This window comes from Pholcus phalangioides, unplaced genomic scaffold, assembly GCF_987345545.1.
Source record: "Pholcus phalangioides strain wild (caught in Gottingen) unplaced genomic scaffold, Ppha-v1.0 ptg000015l_1, whole genome shotgun sequence".
Lineage (NCBI taxonomy): Eukaryota > Metazoa > Arthropoda > Arachnida > Araneae > Pholcidae > Pholcus > Pholcus phalangioides.
Window position 1 is genome coordinate 38,802,961 of NW_028301608.1, and position 18,676 is coordinate 38,821,636.

The 18,676-nt window shown below is 32.4% G+C and overlaps 1 protein-coding gene across 1 annotated transcript; it reads right to left on the bottom strand.

Moving 5' to 3' along the window:
* Positions 1-2,173: 2,173 nt before the first annotated feature.
* LOC149075979 (meiotic recombination protein DMC1 homolog) lies at positions 2,174-15,593 on the bottom strand. The gene is made up of 13 exons (XM_089245476.1): positions 15,508-15,593; positions 13,513-13,557; positions 13,312-13,362; positions 11,856-11,951; positions 11,663-11,745; positions 10,951-11,045; positions 10,552-10,624; positions 9,435-9,526; positions 8,809-8,882; positions 7,297-7,411; positions 4,425-4,485; positions 3,219-3,335; positions 2,174-2,667 (listed from the first exon to the last, which is right to left on the bottom strand). Exons 1-13 carry the CDS (start codon positions 15,556-15,558, stop codon positions 2,598-2,600), a joined length of 1,023 nt encoding a protein of 340 aa, XP_089101602.1. The 5' UTR covers positions 15,559-15,593; the 3' UTR covers positions 2,174-2,597.
* Between the last annotated feature and the right edge of the window lie 3,083 nt (positions 15,594-18,676).

Sequence of the window (18,676 nt, forward strand, 5' to 3'; positions counted from 1 at the left end):
AAGGGTTGTTGATGACGTAAGCAACCTTCAAACCCCCCCCTCCCCCCTGTCATCAAAAATCAGCAAATCCGAAACCCCCTCCCCCTCGATGCTGACGTAATACTTTAATGACCCCTTATATCTCAAAAATGTGATTTTGGAGTTATCATGTTCTGACCAAACACCACAGAATTACTCGACGGGAATACTTTTTAAAGGAACTTCAAGACAGTCCGGAAAAACGCGTATAACCTCTTCCCTTTCTCTCCTATTTTTTTCCCCAACTTTTCTGTGTATTTTTAATTCGAATATCTCAGCGAATATTGCACTTAGAAACGTGGATTTTTTTTTTCTTTTCTGTTGGCCCCAGGAGAAACAGGGCAACAACTTTCTCATTAGAAGTTAAAGGGTAAGGGGAATTTAAAAGCTAATTTTTTTTATTTCAATTACTGTACAACCCCTTCCCCTTGCAACATGAATGACGTATAAAAAGGAGTAATTGTATAAAGATATTCCTTCTCAGATGAGATTTTTAATTGGCCAGCAGAATATCGTTATATCATTATTTCACTGTATAAATGACCATTATATGCTTTGCATATAGAAATGTCCTCTCCACTTGTTAATACAAGATTCATTGAAAGACTGGTTATTGGTGGAAATGTGAGTCCAGTCCTTCAATGCATCTTGTATTAACAAGTAGAGAGGACATTTCTATATGCATGTGACCATCTGGTGGCTTATTTCATTCACGAGCTATTAGTTGCTTGCTGTCGCCGTCCATGTACGGAGTCTTTCACCAAATATATGCGCTCCAAGATTGGAATATTCTCTCTGTTTCCATAGCTGAGATGGTAAAGCATTCGTCCGGGGTACGAGTCCCCGTGAGGGCAGGGATGAATTTTCTTCCTTGTAATCTTCATCTCCACAAATAACTAGTCTTTCAATGAATCTTGTATTATATGCTTTGTTCGAATTTTTGCCGCTTACTCACCTAACATTTACACAAGGAATGAAATGTCGGGTGTGAAATGAAATATCCGGGACTGAGAATGTCCAACTCATTCAGTGGCTCACGTGATCACTCATATGGTCAGGGCAGGCAAAATGTCACGGGTAAATGTCCAACTCACTTGATCACTCATACGATCACTCACTTGGTCACTCATAGTCATTCATACCATCGCTTATACGGTCAGACCGGTGAAATGTCAGGGGTAAATATCCACTTCACTTGATCAATCATAAGGTCACTCATACGGTCAGGGCAGGTGAAATGTCAGGGAGGTAAATATCCACTGGTCACTCACTTGGTGACCAGTGGATATATGTACATAATCATTCACACCCTCCATTCTTGTTACAGGATTCACTTTTCTACTGAAGTGAAGATATCACTCATACCATTATTCATATGTTCACTCATATGGTCATTCATACCGTAGCTTATACGGGCAGGGCAGGTGAAATGTCAGGGGATAAATATCCCACTCGATCACTGATAGGTCATTCACACGGTCAGGGCAGGCGAAATGTCCGGGGAGAAACGTCAGAGGTGAAAAGTCAGGGGCGAAATTTCCGGTGGCCAAATGTACTGGGAACGAAATATGTGCTAGGAGCGAGATGTCGGTTACGAAATGTCGGCGGCAAAGTTTCCGTTAAGGATATGCTAAAATTGCATGACGGCAATAGAGCATGGACCGTGTTCGGTTTGAAAGTAAGAGTTTTCATGCTTGGATTCGGATCGGTAACACAATGTTAAATACGGCTAGAGCTTTAGAAGAGACGCTTCTCTAAATGTTAAGACAGTGTTGGGAATTTTTTTTTCACATCATCAATATCAAAATGGTCTGAGGAGAAAGATCATTCTCCCTATTGAAAGGATAAAAACAACAGTTCACTCGAGTCTTTTACAAGAAAAACTCATATTTAGCTTTATTGTATATTGAAGCTGAGATAACTCAAAAATTAGGTTTTGATTCACAGTAGTAAATTATGCATAACACACTTCATTTAGTGTTAGAGACACATCAAATACGTATAAAACTCAGTTATTGTTAATTTGGTATTCACACACCCTACAAAATAGGGATGTGGATGGAAATTTATAAAGCAGAGTAGGCTACTTATGCAATTTTTTACATAGTAGATTTTATTCAAGGGAAAAAAATGAAGTTTCTTAATGAGTGGAATGTTGTAGAGGAAATTTTTATTCAGCTTTGCACACAACTCTTTATGTAAGCTATACGTGCATGAATACTATGCTTTGCACTTCAAACATGAATAAACCGAAAAACAATTTCATATATATTGGAGGCGAAAAGTTTAAATTTGCTAAAATAAAAATTTGTCTACATTACATACACATGTACATAATCATTCACACCCTCCATTCTTGTTACAGGATTCACTTTCCTACTGAAGTGAAGATATCACAGTGGTGGTGCACACACCATATTTTTTTTTTCAAATTTCAAAAAATATAAGTATGCTTGTTCATACACATAGGTAAAAATACATACATGTGCTACAAAAGGATATTTAGCATATAAATAAAATCAATATAATCTCACAAGAAACTGCATGAAAGAAAAAACAGAATCGCTGAATGGATATGGCTACTCCTTTGCGTCAGCTATGCCTCCATTAGTTATCGAAAATGTCGCCTCATTTTCAGGAAGATCAGGGCTGTAGTAATTGAGAAAATTGAAAAGATTGTTTTTACTATTTATGTACTATGTCCACACAGTGAAACCATAAAAAAAAATGATTCAAAACTAAATGCCCGAGACGATACAAAATATTCCATTTGTTCAACTGACTGGGGATATTAAGAGTAGCATAGCTCAATATTTTTTTTTTCAAAATCGAAAACTACTTTGAATCATTTTAAAAGTAAGTTACCTAAAAGTATATTTACTGTAAAAATAGCAGAATTCACCTGAACATGATTACTCTTTTCAAGGACGTTTTCTAATAAATTATTCTACTATATGCTGGCACATTAATAATCAATAATATAAAAACCACATAAAACCTCACATTTTATGGTTCGAATAAATCATATAATAAATGAGAATTATTCTGAAACAGGTTATTATGAATGAATCATACATAATAGCCTGTAGATTTTTTTAACGAATAAGTTTAAAGCCCAATTAAAGTTTTCGAAAAATATATTTTGATTATAATATATTCATAACACATATAATATTATTGTTTATATTATTATATGTTACCTATCATAAATTTTTGCAATGCGCATTTCTCCTCGCCCCTTGCGCAAAGAAATTCGAGTTGTAGAAGCATGAGCAAGTATATGTCCCCCAATCGGCTTTTTGGGGTCTGCCTGGAAGCTGGAAAATGATTACACACTCATTGAAAACTCTTCATGTTTAATGAATCACACAAAACCTGTAGATTTTTTTTTAAGTTGTATAAATGATTTCATGGGTGTTAAACAATAAAATTGATCAACTTAATTTATTTAATAAAAAGATGTAAACATCCAATTATTTCACCTTTATACATGAAGGGTGTACTGCAATATATACAGTGGCCCTCTTACCCTGGTCACCCTGGTAAGTATTTAACAACTAAAAATAATACAATTTCTCTTGACAACCCCTATTTGAAGCATATGCATTTCAAAGAAAATTTGTATCTTACTTCTATTGGGAGATCAGTTTTTTTACTCTTGATAACGCATAATGTTTAATCAGTGTTATTATAAAGCTTTCGAGGAAAAATTAAACAAAGAGTTAAGCGTTTCAAATTTAGTATTTTGTAATTTCTTGAATGAAAATGAAGTGTGGTTTATAGAAAGTTGCAGTGTGTGTGTGTGTAAAAAGTTTCTGCGTTTCCACAAAATTGTTTTTTCTCCGGCTGTTTTTCTCGATGAAGCTTATTTATCGAAAACCGAATGAAGAAATATTTTAGAAGCTGAAATGGGAACCCCCGTCCCCCCTCGCTTTTTTAGGATCACCTCTTTGTTACGCCCGATTATTATTATTTTTAAATCGCCACTGTAATGAAAGTTTTAGAAATTTTCTATCTGGAATTTTCAATTTTTTTTCCATGGCCATGAACAGAAATTAAGTTTTTTTTTTAATATAAAAAAGAAAAATAGTTTCTTACCCAAAATTTTTTTTGTGAAATTTTACACGGGGTTTCTCGAAGTCATAATTACTATTTATTTTAATTAAATTATGTTAATTTATAAGAATTAAAAAGTTAATTACTTTATTATGCTATATCTTCAACTAATTTTATCCATTAGCATGGACCGTTGAAGTACGTATAGAAATATATTATTAGAAATATATGCCATATTTGTTATCGGCATCTTTTTCTCAGAGACCTTGTTGGGCATTTTGCCTGTTATGGCCTTGTATTTGTATGCAATTAAAGCGTTAATACATTTTAGGTAAAATAATTTTAAATACCTCATCATAGCACCTGGATCAGCAGTCATCTGATTTGTAATGAAAACAGCCACATTGTACTCTGAAATTCGAAACAATGTTGAAATATTTTGTAAAAACTTTTCTAGGATCAATTTGTTGAGATATTGTTTTGCTATAGTTAAACATTGTAAATTACAAATACTATTAAAATGTGAGTACCGAATACCTCCCTTTTATGAGAAATCATTCCCCATCTCACATATTTTTCAATTTTTCTTGTCATTTTTAAGACTGCTACTTTTTGCTAACAGGTATCATTCATCAAATTTTGAATGACCATTGCAATACATCTCACGTTTTTAAATTTGTTGAAATTATTGGTTTCTGGTCATATAAATTACAGTTTTCTATATTTATATAATTGTGTTGTGCTATCAATCTTTATAATTTTTATAATGTACCTTTAATCATTCTAGCCATTTTTTGTAAGATAATTTTATTAACTTGTTTATGAGGATCTGTAAATTAAGCTGTGACTTGCATCATAAAAACCAAAATCCTATCCCAAATTTATAATTTTTAATCATTCAGCAGCGGAAAATCTAATATTAGATTTTAAACAGAAAAATCCAAATAAATTGTACAAATAAGTATTATATCCTTGTAGCTTACTATTCATACGATTTCCATAGAATAGCTTATGTTCTATATTGATTTTGATTGTTGATCCAGCAATCATACACTTGGTTGTTCAATGTTGCGTTTAATCAGCATATTTGTTTATAGGAAGGATGGGTAATTTTAATGAGTAGTATAATGAATCAAAGAAAAATATGAATATAATATAATTAATATAAATGATCATATTTTATGATTCTTTTTTTGTTCATTTTTACGGAAAAAAATTTAAAAAGATATTTCATATAAATTTTTTACAGGATCAGAACACTCCTTCTTGGGGCAGACTTTTTCTTGGAGAGTCCCCCGAAAAGGTTATCATTATACAAAATAAGTGTAATTTTTTTGCGGGGCCCCTATTCGGCTTGGGTCCCTGAAGCAGTGCCACAGTTGTCCAAGCCTAATTACGGGCTTGATTTTTAGATCTTTTTTAACTTCAGAGTTCAGCTCTGACTTTATGTGTGTGTGTGTTTTAGTTTGAAAAAGAATATCTACAGCAAGAAAACACCCCCCCCCCCCCGTTTGTGCGAACTGGCCAGTGTGAAAGCATAATAACTAACATTTAACCTTTTTTCATGATCCCTTTACAAATTGTCAAAAAAAGAGTCATTTAGAAATTTTTTTTCTTCTTCACTTTGTAATTTAGAACTGAAAATGGGATTTTTGTCTTGTTAAATTAAATTTTCTCCAATTCTGATTTGAATAAAATGATTTCCCCCTTTCATAATTTCACACCCAATTGCGAGTGAACAAACTACTCTCTTCACCTTGTCATAAAAATTTACAAAGGTGAAACCCTCTTTCCCTCTAATGCTTATGTAATAATTGAACGGTCCCTATAATTAATGCCACATCTATCTATATACATAAAATTGATTTTCTGTCTGTGTGTGTGTATGTTCTCTATACAAATCTGCAATTTTAGACTGTACCACCATGGATGTGGGCTTCAAGAAATTATTGCTATTCAGAACCGCAGGGTGATAACAATTATTAATTTACTCAGCTGACTCCATTAATTGCCACTACTTCAGATCTTGGTGAATTGAGGTACGATGATGTTACAGCAACATAGAACTCTCACAGCGACACCTACAAGACGGATCATCGCCAAATTTTGCATATATACCAAACGGGACCCGACTTGAACGATAGGCTACTTTAAAAGTATGTCAGAGCTGGGCAAATGCCCGAAATGAACAAAAAACTGTCGGGCAACAATGGTTTCTCGACATCGACAGTCACTTTCGGAATGCTTACTTTGGTTATGGTTCCTTAGCAATGCGTTTCAGATATGCATATTGCATATGCCTTTGCAATGGTTTGCCACTTCTTTAGTGCTGCCAATATTATGTATATGTTATTGCCAAAGCCCGAAGTTGGGCCAATTCGCGACGGGGCCGGCCACTTAGCACCATGAGACGAGGAAAAAAAAGTTAAATTCGAGAGAAAATCTGTAAAAATTGTTATTTAAACATATCGTTATTTTTGCAAAATTTTGGAGAGAAAAAAATAACCGCATCGGGACTGCGGTCCGATGGGTTGCCATAACTAACGTGGACATAATTATCACGAAAAAATACGCCAACTTGACGATGATCCTGAATCATGTCTTTTGTTATCGGACTTTGGCCAGGGATCACCGGTCAATATTCAACGGAATTGACAAATTTTGGGCTTTGGCAGTAACAGATATAATAGTTTATGCCTTTATAATTGTTTGTCACTTTTCAATCCTCCTAATAATGAAGAAAACCTGGGCAACGTCGGGTATTATAACTAGTAATTAATAAAACAAGATATGCGGAAGACTGGATGTTGTGAAGATATTTATTATTTTAGATGTTAATTTTTTAAAGAAGGAAAAAACTCATCTCTGCCTCTACCGGGAGTCGAACCCGGGTCCCTCGATTGCCGGACGAGTGCTCTGACCACTAAGCTACAGAGGAGATAGAGATTTTCCTTCGCTAGAGCGTCTCGTCCGGCAATCGAGGGACCCGGGTTCGACTCCCGGTAGAGGCAGAGATGAGTTTTTCCTTCCTTAAAAAATTAACATTTAAAATAATAAATATCTTCACAACATCCAGTCTTCCGTATATCTTGTATTAACAAGTGGAGAGTGACATTCATGTCATAATTAATAAAAATCAAGCTTTGTCTGTAACTGCTAAAAGCACTCTGAAATAAATTCGAAATTTAATGAAGCTTTATGGACAAAATATACTGAAGTTACCTTCAGATAACTTCTGTAATTTTGATAACATCTGAGCCAGTTTCTGCTGCCTGTCTGCCAATTCACCTCTTCCACTATAATCCACACGAAACAATGCCATGATCGAATCCACAACCTAAAAAAAAAAGACAAAAAAATTTTTTGGCTCAACTAAAAACATTGTATTATTCCAGGAACAGAGAAAAGTATGCATCAGTAAATATGTTTTTTATTTACTTTTAAAATGTGAAAGGTTTGCTCAATATCAATCAATGAAAATGAGTCATTTTAAAACATGAGTAAAATGTGCATATCTTTTGATATATTTCCAAGGCATTGGAAAATTTTTCTACATTTCTTATTATTTTCATAGGAATTTCTGACGTCATGGAAAAATATATCAAATTATGCTCTGAGGAAAAAAAAATACCATCATCCTATGAACAAACTTGTAGCAGCAAGAAAGGGTGGGTATGTCAGCAATGGCTGGGGCAAAAATAAATTTTTCTTCAAGGCTTATAAAAAAATTGAAAAAAATGCATTCAGAAAATTATTGAACTGCAATTTTGACATTGCGTCATTTATCAGCAGGTCCTTTGCTGCAGAGTTGGAAATAAGCAGCTGTGTTCTCAAGCCTGTGATGAATACTTTGAACTTCACCTGATCCAGAGGCCTCAAGCTATGTTTATTCTCACAATTTATCTAAGACTAGAAGAGTGAATTCGACTTGTTGAAATTAATTACAAAGAAATATGTTGGCCAGTCCCATAAATTTCTAAAAAAACATTTTGTTTCGACTTTTATAAACGAGGTAAAACTGTTCCTAGAAATGAAGCATTAAGATGTTTCGTTTCATAATGATAAGATACAAGTGTAATGTCTGGCATTTTTAATTGATATTACAGGACATTTTGAATGACTTTAATATACAATTTCAAGAGAGAGATCAGCTAATACATTTTTTATGCATTAGCAAGTTTAAGTGGAAATTGAATTTGCTCAAAAGACATTTAAAAGAGAATATCCTCAATTACTTTTCTATGTACCCACAGTTTGAAAAAATCTTGGTTAGTTGGTAGAATTAATTTTATGATTTATTTATAATTCTTCTTTAAATTCCCTTCGATTGCAATTGAACAGTTTTTAAATGTTTGATTATTTTTTTAATTGCGATTAAACAAAATTTTAATTACTAATCAACATATTTTTGGTTACTAATTTTTAATAATTGGCAGCCAACATGAGGTAATTATGAAGCAAATGGCCCAGTGCCCAGTTGAGTTTGATACCCCTGATTTACTGAGAAAACAAAAGACAAATATTTAGGGATTACAATTTAGTTATGGTGTTCTGAATTTAAAAATTTTGCAAAACACACCCAATGGAAAGAGAGGCAATAGGAGATTATATATATATATATATATATATATATATGGGGAAAAAATAGATTGTCTGGCAAATTGAAAAAAATTCTGGTCTTTTTTAATTTCAAGTAAAATATGCAGCATTATATGAAGGTTAATGTGAACCTACCAAAAGACGGAAAACACCACCTTCCTCATGGAACTTTGCTGCAATCATGTCAAGGATCTCCATTTGGTGTTCACCTGTAGAAAAAGTTACAGCAGTGAGTTTCATGAATTTGCTGATGTGATGATTTTTGTTTTAAGTATTATTAGGACACAAATATTATGCACATATTATGATTAATTATGCAATATAAGTGTATTATTGTTTCTTTCATTTTAAGCTTCTGTTAGGTACATCACAATCTAATTCTATATTTCTCTCTTTATAGTGCGCCCGATGAGGATAACAGTATACAAATAATACCATTGCAATTGACAGAAGCAAGAGAAAATTTCAGGTACCAGATCATACAAAAATTATGAAATAGGATTGATTTTCAAATTAAAGCACACATAAACATTGAAGAATAATATTAATTTTAAATTGAACTCTCTCATCACAATATCTCATATAAATGTGAAAACACGGTTATTTCCTTAATTTCTTTGCCCAGGCCCTATTAATGAAAAGATTATAATCTTTACATTAATAATATATTTATATTTATTATATTATATATTGATAATAATTATCAATGATTTGAATGATACTGTTTAATCAAGGGGGAAGTATTCATAAATGCAACTCACTTGTAAAAGCTCTAACGTAAAGCACATTATTTAGCATTGCTTCTTGATCTAGGTTGAAGCGATCAGCAATAGGTCTCAATCTGTCTGGGCGACTTTTTTCTAGTTCAGGAATCAGGAACACTTAAAATGAATTGTTAAATCTTAGCATTAACAAAAATATTCTACCAAAGCGATATGTGTCTGGAAAGGAAGCTTGAAAAACTACACTATTTTTTTAACCGTGTTACCAAGTGTGGAAGATGTTACACAATAATAGGGGACCACTCTGTTATTTCTCGTAATTATTCTACGGTAAATATGTCAGAAAGCTATAAATAATAAATAATAAATAAATAAATAAATAAATTCCATAATGGTCAAATTCTCAATGAGTTTTAAAAAATTTGTTTTAATTAATAATTACTATATATGGTTTTTTTTTTTCTGATTGAAAAGTACTATGAAAATATCACAGTAAATTAACTTTTTTCTTTTTCATAAAAATTACTTTCTTAGCATTTTGTTTGAATTGAAATGACGCTAATTTAACTAATTACTATTATTTAAAGTGATATACTGCAAGGTTTTATAAATAAGTTCAATGGCCTTATTGGATTGTGATAGTTTATAATTAAAAAAGACTTTGCATAAACTTGCTTAAAATTGAATGTAATGCTTTTAGAAAAAAAATCAAAGGTGAGGTGAAAGCTAGTTTTTGTTGCATAATATAGGCTACATATTGGAATCAATTTCCTAAAATACAAATCTAAATGAATGAAAATGAATTTCTTTTTCTATTCCCTCTCCCACTTGCAATCATTCCACCAAAAAACTTCTGTATAGGTTGCTTGAATTCGTCTTTTCTGCTTATAGTCCATAAATACAATGGAAATAAGAATCACACATTTGTTTTGTTTCTAATTTTACAGCCACAACAAGATTTATTTATGTGCTTCATGTTTTTATTTATTATAAAGAGCAAAAAATATTTTTCATGCATATAAAATGCTTTCACAAAACATATTTTCTAATTATGTATTATTTTGAAACCTTAAATTTACAATTTGTGATATAAAAAAAATACATAGTAACTTAATATCAATCATGATTTTTTTAAACAGCAAACTACAAAGGATACAATGTATTTTCAGTGTCCACAAACATAGCTTTTCCACCACTATAACCATTTGGACCAGGAAGCTGACAGGCAACTGAAAATTGTTAATAAAATTTAAAATAATCAAATTTTTATTTTCAAGACAATTTTTTTTAGAACAATATTTTTTTTTTCAAATTATGGACACACAATGATGATTAATACAATTTCTAATACTGAAGCATATAAATATGATACAATTTTGTTACGCATGAAATTTTTAAAAGACAGACTAGAAAAAATGTTGAATAGAAGTTACCTTATAAATGCTGAAAAAATTTACCAATTAATATAATAAGCAAAAATTTTTTATATTGTTTAACATTGGTTTTTATTATGGTTTAATAAATTACTTCTCAATTAATAACTACATGATCTTACCACAAAGGGTATGAGATAACTGTGTTTTTCCAGTACGAAACTCTCCAAAAGCCTCAGTGATTGCCATACTTTCAATTCCACCTCCAAGTAGTTTGCTAGAATATGAGTGAAAAATTAATATAAGTTATATGCTTAATTTATACACTTACATGTGCATGCACTTTTTAATCACTATGTGAAAAGTATAACGTTCACTATAAATTATCAAAACTGTTTGGAATAATTAGAAGCAGCAATATAAATTAACATTTTTTTAAATATATTGTCAATTTCTTTTATTGCATAGCTGAAAATTGAAAACAATTTAATCTTTAAAAGAATTGGTATGAAAAGACTTTAAAAGTTTATCTGTGAGACAAATCAAAGTTAAAATGTTTTTTTTTTTTTTTTTTTTGTGAATTGATAGTTATAAATTTTCTCTGAAATTGACGTCTTTTTTTAAGAAAAAACTTATGTAATTAAATTAAACCTATGCTAATCCAGTTCTAAACTGTAATAAATAAAAACTTAACTGTAATAGTATCATCTTAACTAAATATGTTATCCAGTATGTGCTAATGACTCCAGAACATTCTTATAAATATCATTTTTAGCATTTAAATCAATTCTGTCTCAGTATTATCAAAAAACAACTAAAACTTTGAAAATTTTGATTTCATTTATCGCAATATTTGTGATCAATATTTTTAAGAAAAGAATGTTTGTACCATACTTCAGTTCATCGCTGCCTGTTCCTATGCGAAAAATCTGCTTTCTTCGTTGGCAAACTTCATATGCTGTAATGATGCAGCTTTCCTGTGGAATTTAGATCACAAATATATTTCCTCAAATCAAAATCATATGATTCCGTACAAGATTAAAATCTTCAATACTTTACCATCAGAATGATCAAGATAAATATTTACACCAAGCTTTGCACTTGCTTCCTTAATCTTATCAACTTTCCCTTCAGATAAGCCTTTTATGTTGCTCAATTTCTTTTTGGTGGTCATCTGCAAACCCTGTATCATAATACATTTAAAAATTTCAATGATGAAAATCTCTATGATAAACTAACGTACGCATGAAATTATTATAGTATACAATTAATTTTGGTATAAAAACTTGTCCTAATTATTTGACTGTGTGTCACAGCACAGAGAGATAAATCAAAATTTTCGAACATGAGTTTACATGAGTTCTGCCCCTACAAGGATTCAAACTCAAGACCCTTATGTGTTTTTTTCATAATAACTTAATCAATATACACTACTTATTAAAATAAATTAATTTAGACTTGAATAAAATATTCGTTTAAATTTTGTTTTGTTTTTTTAATTTAGAGCTTTTGTTACCTTTGTGCTGTATTTCTCGTTGCATGTATACCTTGCAAAAAAAAGGTAGAAATTATTATTTAATGTATGATTCGTCAAGTAAATAACTGTCATCAGCCAATCTCGATGCTATCACGATTTAAACAAAAATTGCTCAAAGATTTTTTTTTTTAAATTCAAACTGTAATACATTTTTAAATAATCTTTTGTTATAAAGATTATAGTAGGGTGAGGAAAAGCAAAAACAAATTCAAAATTTATAAAAATAAAAAGAATGAAAAAAAGGGAAGTTTTGAAGCAGGAAATTTGCTATTTTTAAGAAAAAAAATAAGGTAAATGTATTTTTGTTGATAATGCACTACTGAAATTAACTGATGAAAGCGATGGACATATTAATTTTTTCTCAAGCAATCTGCTTTTCTACATGGAGTGTGCTTGCCCCCATTTGATATAGAAAGAGCAGTTAAAAATTGAATTTGGAAGCTCCCTTTGGGTCCAGCTCCTGGGGCACCAGACCCATCTTCTCCCCGCTAGTTGAGGCAGGGCCGGATCTTGAATCCTGCAAACTATGTGGCCGCAGAAGGGGCCAATTTTTAGGGCACAAACTGAAGGAGAGGGGTAATTTTTTATCACCAAAATATCATTTGCTTACACTTGAATAATGTCCAGAACCGGTCCCGAGTTCAGGCCCTGTGTATATCATGCATTTTAGCTCAACTGAAAATGCAACTACATATTCAAAAACTATATCACATTTTGGGCTTCACCCAGTTCAAATTTGAGAAATTAAAGTGAGTTTGTTGTATGAGATGGTTTGAAGGTTCAGTGGTTTTAATGTACTTCAAGAAGGCAACACTGAGTTCTGATAATCTCTCTCATGTGATTAATGAATATTAAATATTTTACTCAGATGATACTTATGCGTTGATTGTATGTTTCAATATATTACAATTTTTATTTTTTTAATCATAAAAACAAGATAAAATGAAAAATTCTTTATAAAACCGGCATACTTGTAAACAGCTGTGAAAGTAATAAATACACTTACACGTATTGTGCATATCCCAGAAGCTTTCAATTTTTTGATATCTGCTACATTCTTGAGTTATGAATATTGTAATATAGGAAATAAAAAATAAAAAAAGTTTCATTCAATTTTTTTATTATTATGGCATTATAAATATAAATTATATTAGCATCATAAAAAATGAAAATATTTAAGTAATAAACTTCAATAAACTTGACTTACAATCCCTTGGTTTTGAAGAATATCAATATCCTGAAAGAATGATTCCTAAAAATATCCACAATATGAGTTATTAGCAAACTTTCATTCATCTTTTTCTTTAATGTTTGCATGATATATAATTATAAATCGTAAACAAACACATTCAGTTCACCTTACAAATAAATTTTTAAAAGAGCCATTGATCCATAGATTGTAATTTTTTCCCCTTTGATTAAAAAACACTGAATTTATGTATCAATAAATGGCATGATTAATTGGGGAAAATAAATACAATAACCACAGCGTTCAGTGAGTGTTTTAATGTCCTTTTTTGTGAAATTTTAAATGATGAAATATGTATAGTATGTATATATAGTATATATATGTATAGTATATGTAGTATGTTTCATCATTTAGTTAACATAATACATTAAAATAATACAACATTAATACAGTTTGGTCACAAAAATACACAACACGTTTCTGTATGTATCAATTCATTAGAAATTCCTCAGAAAAATGTTTAAGAGGTGTATATACAATTGTAAAGTTGTAAATATATAATAAAATAAATTGTAAAGTTGTAGTTATAAGTTAGTTGTAATGTTTCATATCTGAGAGAAGCTATCCATTCTTAGGTAAGACATCCATAAATATTTCTTATGGGCATTGTATTATACTTCATCATGTCTTTAGTTTTTATGATTGTATTTTTAATTGGATTGTTGTATTTTAGAAATATATGACATCAATATTTTGTTATGGGTATCTTTTTCTCCGCCACCTCATCAGGCATTTTGCCTGTTGTGGCCATGTATTTGTATTTATGTCTTCAAGTTTCATCGCGACTAATATAAAAAAATCCTATAATGTATTTGGAGCTTTAGCTTAATTAGATATTCATCTACGTGGAGTGCTTTAAATTTCCAGAGCCATTTCAGCCGCTGAGCTGCAGGTATGTTGGTACCAGCAATTAGGGCATATAATTCAAGGCTTTATGCAAAAAATAATTCCTCTAAATCGGCGTACCCTGCTGGGCAGAACACAACAATTTTAGTTAGTTGCCAGGCTAGAATTTAATACTTGGGCTATATGTATTTTTATGTGCATGGATACAAATTTTCATAATACCATGCAGAGTATCAACCTGAAATTTATACCATGCTCTGTGCATAATCCTCCACCGAGATGTTTCTTCTCATTACCATGCTGAGAAATATTTCTGTGTAGAACAATTCAACTGTACCAAGGATCCAGAGGGAAGGGTGATTTGTGCGATCGCCCTCTTTTTAAGAGCTGGAGGATAACATGGAAAAAATTGATGTGCCTATATAAAGTAAGAGACAATCTTACGAACCTACACAATTAGTCGCCCTCCCCAATACATCCTCCTGGATCTGTACCTGTTAAGGAAGACTACTCAGGTTTCATGAGCTAAAAATCTGCAGTCTCATGAACATTTCCTGACACAAAAATACTACTTAGAATTGCGGAAAATAGATGATGCTAAGATGACAACATATTGCTACTGTTGAAAGACATCAGAGAGCATACACAGGACACACTCTTGATGAGGGGGTGCACTGGTATAATAAAAAAAAAAGACCCACGCATGAATGAATGAATCAGAAATACTAAAAGAACAAATATGACTGGGTGCATTATATCTTGAATCATACTATTCACAATTTTTAATTCTGATTTCGAATTTCAAATAACTTTACATTTCCCCATCAATCATTTCAAATGTTTTCTATGACCCTTCTAAAAGAATTTATTTGACATCTTGATAGAGTAATTCTGTATTGTGTAAATTTCAAATATTTTTGAAAAATTTATTTCGAAATCTCAATAAAGCGGTATCATCAGAGATGATATAGTTATTTTAACTAAATTTCCATGTCCAATACCTGCATAAACCAATATTCATTTTTTTTCAAATTGCATTTAAAAACTTCAATATGCATAAAAAATGCAGCTGAAAAAATTGTTTATATTTGAGGAAAAAGTCTCAACCTCATCATCCAATTCGATCAAGTCATCCATTGCCTGATCCTCCAAACTCATCTTGAAATGATTTCTTAAAAGATTTATCCAGAGAAATATTCCTTGAAATATATAATAGGAAAAAATGGCAATCACGAATGAGAATTTAATAATTATTATTTCATAGCAATAAAATTTTTCAACGAATTGAAATTTCAATCAAGCTTAATCTACGAAATTCTCATCTTCTACTAACATTAATCATAAAAGAACAACAATAACACAAGAAGTGAAAATTTTGATCAATGTTTATATGCATAAACATTTTTTTATAATACGTAGTAAGAAATTCATAATTATTTTTTATAATTGTTTTCGCAAAAATATTAAAAAAATAAATTTATTGTATTTGAAATTCGTGGAAAAGTCGCTCTTGTCATCATGCAAAACTCATAAAAAAACTTTTTTTTTTGATGATCTAATTGAATAGCACCAACATCCATGTGATCCTTGGAAGGAGGAGGCTAGAAGGGTTGCAACCTGGGGACCCAAATGATGACCCTATCTTTTTTCAACTACTTTCACCAATAAAATAAATAAAAGTGGCTCACTATTTTTTCAACAGCATTATGCGCCCTTGGAGCAAAGATGATCTGGAGTTCCTCTCTCCAACCAGACTAGATGTACCAGCCTGTCCTACACCAGGATCCTCGTAAGGGTAGGACTGACAGGGCTCTAGCCTTGGGACCCAAGACAATTCTCATTATTTTTCGTTTTCCACGTTATACATTCACTATAGAGGGAGCCAGCCAGATTCCAGCCTAGGGGCTGGGTTCCAGGATGTGGAGGCCATTTCCCAAGCACCTTGGGCCAGGTGATAAGACGGCCCCACCCCTCAGTGCCGTCTTAATTCATGTGCTCACCCAGGCACTGCCTGGGAGGGGATTCAGGAGAAAGGGGGGGGGGGGGCCTTCACAAAAATTAGATCTGGCTAAAATTTTCGGGAGTAAGCATGTCAATTTGCCAGGTAGGGTCGTGGGGTCTCAGAAAAATCACTCTGCCCACGAACCCATGACACTTAAGACGGCCCTGCCGCCACTCAAGAACGCTGGGAGCGATGCCAACGGTTTAGGGACCTTCATGATTTTAAGAGTACCAACATTTAAACAATATACAAATATCTGATCTGCCTGATCAAAGATCTCCGACCCCCGTCGCATTGGACCCCCTTCATGTCAAAGTTGGGCAATGCAATTGTTCCACTAACATTTACAGTATCTAATGAGAAATACTGAAAAAACATTCTCATAGAAAAATACGTGAATAATAGATTAATTTGATTCTCCCTCAAAAGCTTAGTTAATTATTCAATTAATTAATTATGAATTAATCATTGCGATTGAATAAAACTTACCTAAGATCGGTAATTTCAAAGAGAGGAACAAACGCAACCGATTTCTTGGCGTGCGTACATATGAATGACGGGAGAAGGTTTCGTTTCCTTCGCGCCAAACATGGAAAGATCGAAAAGCAGACGATGGAAATCATCGTTACCATATAGCAGACGATATTTCACTTTAGGCGAAAACCCTGAAGTATGCAAACTGAAATTAAATTATGAAAAAAAATTATAACTTTCTCTTTTGTGAATATTAAAACTAATTTTATTTTAAAAAGTTTATAAAAAATAATATATATTTAATTATTGTATAACGTTTACATACTGTGCTAATAATTTTTAAGTTTGATATTGTTTGTCGGATTTACATGGACAAAATTTCAGTAATTCAACCTCATCTTCCTGTTTCTTTTCCCAAAAAAATACATTTCGATACAGTTCTATGCCATTTTTTGAACGTTGTATCGAAATGATGGCCTAAGTAGTTATCTGTTCAATAGAAATAGAAAATATTTTTTTGGTAATCACATCTCAAAAATAAGGTTAAGTACTTATATCGCCATCTATACGTGCGAAAACGTAACAATCTCATGTCTATTCGAAAACTCAAGTTTCACAAATACGCTAATAGATGTCAGCAAAAGCTCTGAGCATGTAGCCGCTGCAGAGGGCACTGAACAATAAATAGGGCACTCAGCTATAATGAAAATTTACTTATAGCTCAGTGAAATATGGTTCCCATGTGTTCAAAAACTGAGAAGTCGTTAGCCTGAAAGGCCTTTCGTAAGCCGTTGTAATAGTCTGAGGGCAGATCTTAGAGAGAAGAAATAATAATATAATCATGCATGCCCCTCCCCCCACTGACCAATATCTTCTAAAGCAGGTTTGTTTGCTTGCTCTAGAAGGTGGGCTGACAGGGCTCCAGCCCGAGGCAGTTCTCATCATTTTTTGCTTTTTCACGCTATAAATTAACTACAGAAGGGGCCCCTCAAAAAATTCCAGCCTGGGGCCCCTTTCCAGGATGTGGGGACCATGAATTTCTTCTCTCTAAGGGGCAGATCTCGGCAAAAATTCTTGCATTCCGCAAACAAAGAATGCCGGCGCGCACTTTTGATGATGTCATTCCCCCAATTTATCCACTAGATGGCGCTACTTTGGCCACACCCCCCCCCCCAATCGCTACAATAATTTTTCCTAACAGAACTGCTATATATGTCCCGAGAATTTAATAAATCCGGTTATTATGCATAATGACCGGCTATTATGCATAGTTACCATCCATTTTTATAAGTTTAAAATAAGTTTTGTTTTTCACATTTATCGGAAATTGTGTGATCCCCATCTCGTATTGGTACATATAATAAATCGTCATTGAATAGTATGAGTTGAAGAGCTCCAAAATGATTACAGAAAGTGTTTGTGACAAATGCAAAAGTGTATTGATTAGCATCAATACACTTTTGCATTTGTCACAAACACTATGAATAGTAGAGTGAAATACTTTGGAAAAATGTGAAATTTCTCCGAATACATACCATAGGCGGAGATTGACTTGGAAGTCTGGGGGGGGGGGGGAACGATGATGATGATGTCAGCTCATATATACACTAGATCAGTCGACTCCACCTTTGACGTGGGGGGGCATTGTTCTCACCCCCCCCCCCCGTATCTCCGCCCATGATACATACACAAAAATTAAAAGAGAAGAAATTAAAGGTGGCCTTTGTGTGTTTTCATATAGAACCAATATAACAAGAGTTTTTTTTCCACACATGTTTACACGCTTTGCCCAATTGACCT

Excerpts from the sequence above, each read along its gene's own strand:
- LOC149075979 (XM_089245476.1), bottom strand. The coding sequence starts at position 15,558 with ATGAGTTTGGAGGATCAGGCAATGGATGACTTGATCGAATTGGATGAT. Across the intron at positions 11,952-13,311 it reads CTGGGATATGCACAATACGT|GGTTTGCAGATGACCACCAA; the intron begins GTAAGTGTATTT and ends ATTATGATACAG. Across the intron at positions 10,625-10,950 it reads GTTATCTCATACCCTTTGTG|TTGCCTGTCAGCTTCCTGGT; the intron begins GTAAGATCATGT and ends AACAATTTTCAG.